This window comes from Meles meles, chromosome 4, assembly GCF_922984935.1.
Source record: "Meles meles chromosome 4, mMelMel3.1 paternal haplotype, whole genome shotgun sequence".
NCBI lineage: Eukaryota > Metazoa > Chordata > Mammalia > Carnivora > Mustelidae > Meles > Meles meles.
Genome location: NC_060069.1, coordinates 157,100,214 through 157,107,781, shown reverse-complemented (window position 1 = coordinate 157,107,781; position 7,568 = coordinate 157,100,214). Strand labels below are relative to the sequence as shown.

Sequence of the window (7,568 nt, the reverse complement as noted above, 5' to 3'; positions counted from 1 at the left end):
AGAAGACTTTAGATCAGACATGTGTGCACTGTGGCAAGAGTTTCAGACTCTGTAAGACAAAGTCCCTGACTCGCTCCCCTACGCAGATCTGGGCAAGGAGGGACAAGACGTGTATTTCCTCTTGTTTCCAGCAGCTCAAAGTCACAAAGAGAAAACCACTGAACCCTCACAGCCATTCTGAACACTACAAACTGTGAATCAGAGAGAAACTGAATATAGTTAATCGCTCACAGAGAGAATCCACCTTAAAATCAAAACGATCAAAATCAAGCTCTCCAATCTTGACCTCCCGAGATCTGGGACGCCTACCTAGGTCAACGTAAATACTATTTTCCTTTTCGTACCTCTGACCGAACTTACACTCAGTATGCCTACCAGACCATTACCTGGGCCAGGTTAATTGCATAGGAAGATTTTTACTATGTTTACATTTTTCTTAATTTTAAAAAAGCATAGTAAAGAGTCTGAGGACAAATTATTCAACTGTTTATCATACATAAGACCGCATGACTATGATACAAAGGGGGGTTCTTTTCATTTAACGTTACAATATACACAGCAAGTCCGGACCAGATCTTACAATCTGCACACAGGTATTTAACCTTTTCCATGCTGTTTATGTTTTACAATGCACAGAAGTCCTGTAACCAAACCGTGTAGTAAAGCACACAAAACTGGACTGTAACATAACACAGTATGCAGAAGCATTGGATTTTATGATTTCCTTTATGTAAGTAGCGGTTTAAAAACTGCTTTTGTTTTTTTGGTGCTTGCTAAGATGTGGCAACCAGCACAGAAAAAAATGACCTGACCCACAGAGTATCTTCCCCTTATATTCCTAAACAGCAGTAACTACTGATTCCTTTTGATAATGCTATACTCAAGATGGTATCCTTTTATTCACTGTAAACCTTTATGAACTACCAAGTTCAAAAATCATCCACAGGCTTGACATTTAATTACAAAATAAATATGGATTTCCTGATTAACAACAAAAAAAAAATTTGTGGATTATAAAAACGGGTATTTCCAAGTTTCCATTCACATTCACATAGTTTTAAGCCTTTCTTTTGTCACTGTTTACATATAAAAACCTGCTTTTGTTCAGAAAAAATTGACCTAGTCAGCCACATGGAATTGACCAATAAAAAGTAATGTGGTGTTCTGCTGAGTTGTTTTGAACAGGGTTATCGGCAGAGGTAGATTACTGCTTCTTTCCTAGGCTTCTTTTGATCCTGGACAGATAAATTACTTATCTTCATTCTCCCAATTCAACCGCTCAAAAGTATAACACCCTAAAATTGGTCAATTTAAAATGGGAACACAAATTTAGCAACTGCCAGACTGCGTTACATTAAGGCAGCATAATCTCAAAACTAGGCACCTGTTAAACACCAGCCTGTTCACTTCAGGTCACGCATGAGAGTTCTGCTTTACTCGTGCTCGTATTCTGGACCTGTTGGTGCAATCGAGGTCTTGCTTTCAAGTTTACAAGTAGGTTAATCAGGAATACAAGAATCACCTGCTGGTTCCACAGCTTCTGGATCCAGTGTCCCTTTACCTTCAGAAGCCTGAACACTTTTAGAATGTAACAGATGTTGTAATCTTGAATTAGCTGTCAATCTATTATGCTCAGTACACAGATTGCTGTAGATGTATTGGCTATGGATTCAACGACAGTTCCAGTTTTGTTTAAGCAATAGTACAGCCATAATTTTCAACTGACATTTAAAAATGGTCTAGTTACACCTTGTGTCAAAGTGCAGAACTGCTACATTATTGGTTACAGACATCTATGTGCTATAAAAACAGCTTTGGTACAATAAATTATCAAAAAAGAAAATAAATTTTTGTAAAATTCACAGCATAATTGTGAGGCAAAAAAGCAGTCACATAAAATTCTGCATTTTTTTTTAAAATGTTCAGGATGAACAGAAGACATCTTTGTGCAGAAGAAATGGTGGAGATACCACGTGCCGAGGAAAAAAGCAAAAAAAAAAAAAAAAAAAAAAAGAAAACGAAAGAAAGAAGGAAAGAAAAAGGGGAAAAAAAAGTAAAAAGCAGGAAGGGACACAGCTGTAGCTATTTCCATCAAAGCAAACCACTACTTCTGTGACCTTCAACCAATAAGGAAGTCAACTATATGACACACGCAAAGTGACCTTGCAATACCTTACAATTAGTGGGTCACAAAAGTCTATTTTAAAAGAAAGGCCTCTTGAATTACCCATTCTCTGTGTTTTCAGCATTAAGGACTGTCTGCAAAAGCATGTCCAAAAGTGATTGCATCTGAAATGGTAGGCTCTTCTAATTTCGAGTCCAAATCCATAAGGCCAAAGGTTATCCCAAAGACCACCACTCAGACCTCCCCAGGACTGGCCACAACTGACCCGTTGATTGCTTCTCAGTGCACCTTGGTTAGGAGACCGGTCATGTTCCATTACTATCTCACTGTGGCCTCTACAACAGGAGACCCACAGGATCCCATGTAATTGCTGCTTTGCTCCTCAGTAGGTTCAGACAGGAGAGTTCTGATCCCCGCCACTTAGCATGCTTACTGTGCCTTACAAACTCCAATACAACCGTCCCTTCCATACAGCTGAAGGTGATGTTTGTGTAATAAGCTGGAGGTCCCTCTTCCTTACAGTACTGCATTTCTGTGCCCAAGTGTGTTCAGAGGACTTAAAAACCCAAATTTCCCACCCCCCCACCCCACCCAAAACAAAACAAATGAGGGGAAAAAAAAAAAAGAGGAAAAAACAAAAAGGAAAAAGAAACACCCTCAAGGGGCCCTTTATGCAAATTATGTGCAGTGCCTTTTTATTTTAAAATTAGTTGGCAAATGACCAAGACCAACATCTGAACATTAACTTTTGTGGAACAGAAAGACAAAAAAACCCACTATGACTGGGGTGTGGCAAGTTAAAATGGGGGAGGCAAAAAGAGGACACCTCTGCGCTATCCATAACGATGGGTTTGGACATGGCTCTTTTAAAAACTTCATTGTCCCTTTGCAATCTTTTCAAGTTAAAAAAAAAAACTAAAGTCAGCTTTGCCCTCTTGTAGCGGTTCAGTGTGTTAATCTCCTTCTGATGCAAGCAGCTTTGCACTTTGTTTTTTGGAAAAAAACACCACTTCTATAAAAACACACAAGAAACAAACTCAAGTTTCAATTTAGTCACGAGCTAGCTACAGAACTCTGTTGCACACAAACTCCTGTCATGGGGGACTCTTCTCTATCAGCCCCTTGCCTCATTGTCAGATGTCCTTCAGTCATGTAATGTGTAGGACCTGTATTAGCAGAAAATTGGTATGTTGGATGTCCAGCTATGCCAGTCTCTTGGCGGGGATTGGAGTAGACGGTTAAATTAACGTCCATAGCTCCATTCTGTCCAAAGTCCAAGGTATTAGCAGCCACTGGGCGATTCTGGTAGGCCTGATTGCCTTGATTACCAGTAGAGGAGGAAGATGTAGAGGAAGAAGTAGTTGAGGAAGACAGGGATGTCATGGAGTGGTGACTATGGCCAACCTCCATAGAATCCTGGGTAGAGGAGCTATTCGTTGGAGAATTGTAGACCCTTGGCCTGGTCCGGTTACCCAAGGCTTGCTGTCCATGGTGGTGGTGGTGGTGGTGGTGGTGGTGATGGTGATGGGAACTGTTTCCATGGTGATGATGCAATGCATTCTGTTGAGGGGCTACATGAAAGGTTGTTTCTTGAACGGGATGAGTTTCAACAGTGACCTGTGTAGGAGCTTCAGTGCCTGACCAACCAAGGGGAGCAGGAAACTGCTGGCGCACCTGTAAGAAGATTTTTAAAGGGTTTATTCAGAGTACCGTCCGAGCCTTCATTCATCTCCCACCAAAAGCCAGGACACTAGCATTTACACCAATGAGAGAGAGGGGATACGGAAACTTTTAATGTGTTAGTTATATAATGCAAAATTCCATATATATTTGAGTGAAGAAGTATTTTACTGTGAAAGCTGCCGGTTTTTAGCAAGCCATATCCATAAATAAGCTCATATATTTCACTGGCTACTTTCTTTCCTTGGGAGCACTGTTTATGCCAGCGATCAGCAAACTTTTTCTGGCAAGGGCCAGATAGTGAATATTCTTGACCGGTTCAAAATGAATTCTTTACTTTCCCTCTACAAACCCTCTTCTCTCCATCTTTCCTGTTTCAGTAAGAACACCCACTCCGTCAGCTGCTCAGCAACTCCGCCAACCAAACCAGCAAGTACAACAGCGCCCCACCTGACCTCTTTCCTCCAACCACCATGACCCCGATCCTCCCAGGCTCCTCCCATTTCTCATGGATCTGCACTGGGACAAAACGCCCCCTCAATCAGCTCCCAGCTTCCAACCTTGTGCCTTTTTCCAATCCACTCTCCATAGTAAAGAATGTTTTTTAAAACACAAACCCAATCAACCACTTCCCTATTTAAAATCCTTTAATGATCTCTCTGTGCCTTAGAAAAAGAAAATACGTCAAAAATAAGCCAAAATCCATAGAGCAGCCTGCCACCTCTGGCCAATGTTTATTTCTCCGAACTTCCCCTCCGGCGACCCTTCCTCTCCCTGCCTGGGCTCCAACCACACCAGCTCTTCCTTCTACTCCCCCACCTGGTAGTATCAATTACATGTTTCGGCATTTGTGTCTACTGTTCCTTTCTGTCTAAAATGCTCAGACTTCTAACTTCTGCCTAGATACTTCTTTTTCAGTTTGAGTCTTCTCTGACCACTCTGGGTAAGGCTGCCCCAGCTCCTGTGGCAGAAGCTCTCAGCTGTCCACACGAATGCACTACACCTTCCAGCCTCCCCTATGTTAGCCATGGCCACAGGACTAAATTTTAGTCAGTGGAACGTGACTGGAAGCTTTATATCATGGCCAGATCTGGCCCACAAATACCTCCCAGGTCATGCCCTGCCTGGTGGATACAGCAGACAAGTAGTTCCTAGTGGATGGAGGAGCCCAGGACACCGGAGAGAGACATGCCGCTAACTTCAACACGCACAGAACCATTCCATAAAAAAGAAACTTTATACTCTTTAAGCATTATTTTGTTACAAATAATAATACTTAGTAATAAATAACAATATTTTGTTATAAATAAGTAATATTCTTTAAGTATGGTTTTTAAATTATTACTTTTAAGTATTTTTAAGTATTCTAAGTATTATTTTTAAATTATTCGTTTTATTTTGGGAGGTCTGTTATCAATTTGGCCTACTCAAATCGTAACACACCCCGCCCAAAGAATAGCTGTTCTATCCCGCCCTGTTCTCATTTTATCAATTAATGGTATTTTTAATTTCTATTAATTTGATTTTGCTTATTTACTGTACCACTATAAGCTCGAAGAAGGCAAAGCCTGTGTCTCTTTTACCAGTAGCCAGCAAAAATTGTTAAGTATTTACTCAACAAAGGTAGTCTAAGAACAAAACTTCAAGAAACACCACTGAGAACAATCCAGTAAAAAAAAGGCAGAAAGTTCTCAGACAATACTAATGGTTCTTAAACTATGAAGCTATTCAAATTCGTGGATAAAAAGAATTAAGCAAAATAAAAACATCCTCTGTCCAATACAATTTTTCATTCCATACTGATCAAAGGTGATCACACCCACTGTTCTTCCAGGGTCTTGTTAGTGGAAGGCTCTACGGGCAAAACTACATAGAGAGCAGTTTGGCAGCAGCTATAAGAAAAAAAGTCACAGATCACATCACTCTCTGACCTGTGAGTCCACATCTAGGGGTTCTGTCAGTTACACTGCATGTGTGTGAGTGACAGGTGTGTGGCACTCCAGCATCACCTGGAGTAGTCAAAGGCTGGAAGTTAACTAGCCGTCCATCAACAGGGGCCTGGGGACACGACTTATGGCTACGTAAACAGTAGAGTACTGTGTGACTACAAAGAAAGAAGAAAAAGTTGTCATGTACTGATATAGGAGCTCCAAATATATGTTAAAAAATACATGTAAAACATACTGGGGAAAAAAACACCCAAGATGGGACAAGTGCGCACGGCACGCTACTCTTTGTGTACAAAGATTAAGAATATAGATCTGTATGTGGATCTGTGTAAAATACCCCCAAAAGGATACGAAAACCAGTTAACGCTAGTTCAGAAACTGGGTGGCTAGAGGACGTGGCAGGGAAGTCTTCGCTGAATCCCCTTTTACATTTACTTATTTTTTTAAATGATGTATCATCTATTCAAAAAATTAAATTAAAAAAAAGCTTAAGGCAGGTAAGGCCAAATAAGGACTCCTGTGAAATACAGGTGGGAGGTACATACGAGTCTCATGTTACTCCTGGTCCATGTTGATGTGTTGGCGGGATGTCATGCATTTGGAGGGCAGAAGAAAGGTCGTTCTAAAGATTTGACATTTAGGCAAAGATCTGAAGTATAAATGGTAGTGACTACAGCAAAGAGAGAGGGAAAGTGTTCAGGCTGAGCACAGGACATGTGAGAAACATGATAGAACACGGTGTCTCCCAAAAAATGGGAAAAAATTCATTAAGACCAGAGCAAATAAAGAGGAGAAAGAATGCCCTGGAAAGCGGTCAGACGATGCTGGTCACTTCCTGAGAGTCTAAGGAAAACCAAACACTCGTTTAAAGTAGGGAAAGGCCGCATCAGACTGCCTTACTGACGTTCATGTGCCTGCGGAGAAGAGCATGGTGAGCGCCGTATGGAGTCAGATGCTGCAGGACCAGTTAGAAAATTCTTTCTAGTAAGACAGGCTGGAGATGGCTCCAGCAATGGGGCGAAGTAAAGAGAGTAAGAGCTATTTAGAATATTAAGAATCCGGGGCACCTGGGTGGCTCAGTGGGTTAAAGCCTCTGCCTTCGGCTCAGGTCATGATCCCAGGACCCTGGGATCGAGCCCTGCATCGGGCTCTCTGCTCAGTGGGGAGCCTGCTTCTCCCTCTCTCTCTGCCTGTCTCTCTGCCTGCTTGTAACCTCTGTCTGTCAAATAAATAAAAATACTAAAAAAAAAAAAGAGTATTAAGAATCCACTCGATTCACTATCTGATGCGACTGCAGGATGAGGGAAAGCCGGGTTGAACATCAGCTCCCTAGCCCCCCCGGTGCGCGGCTGGAACAAACGGGTGATCTCGGGCCATCGTGTGAGGAACCCACACGGCTGGGGAGCCGGGATCGGCGCCAGTGCAGTTTTACAACGCATCTGCAGTGTCCAGCCGTGGAGACTCTGGAAGTGACGGTTGTGGTCAACAGAAGTAAAGGCTCTGGGCTCAGGAGGGAGGTGGGGGTGAGCAGTGAAGCTGGGGGAGCGACCCGCATCAGGGTGGCACTGCGGCCGGGGCGGCTGGGTGGCTCCCTCGGTTGGGCGACCGACTCTTGGTTTCCACTTGGATCGGGATCTCGGGGTCAAGGGATCAAGCCCTCCATCAGGCTCCAGGCTCAGCGTGTGGTCGCTTGTCCCTCTCCCTCCTGCTGAGCCCATCCCCCACCCAACACTCTCTCAAATAAATGCATGAATAAAATCTTAGATTTAAAAAAGAAGAGGACGGTACTGCAGTCATGGGGGGGGCGCAACAGA

General features: G+C 42.7%; 1 protein-coding gene across 10 annotated transcripts in view; it reads right to left on the bottom strand.

Annotated features, from left to right (window-relative positions):
* Positions 1–463: 463 nt before the first annotated feature.
* The window catches only part of DYRK1A (dual specificity tyrosine phosphorylation regulated kinase 1A), a 151,860-nt gene continuing 144,755 nt past the window's right edge, over positions 464–7,568 (bottom strand). For all 10 annotated transcript variants that reach the window (XM_046001948.1, XM_046001942.1, XM_046001941.1 and 7 more), the window contains one exon: positions 464–3,799. In XM_046001948.1, coding sequence (XP_045857904.1) covers positions 3,179–3,799 — 621 coding nt within the window. In that variant the 3' untranslated portion in view covers positions 464–3,178. The remainder of the gene's footprint in view (positions 3,800–7,568) is intronic.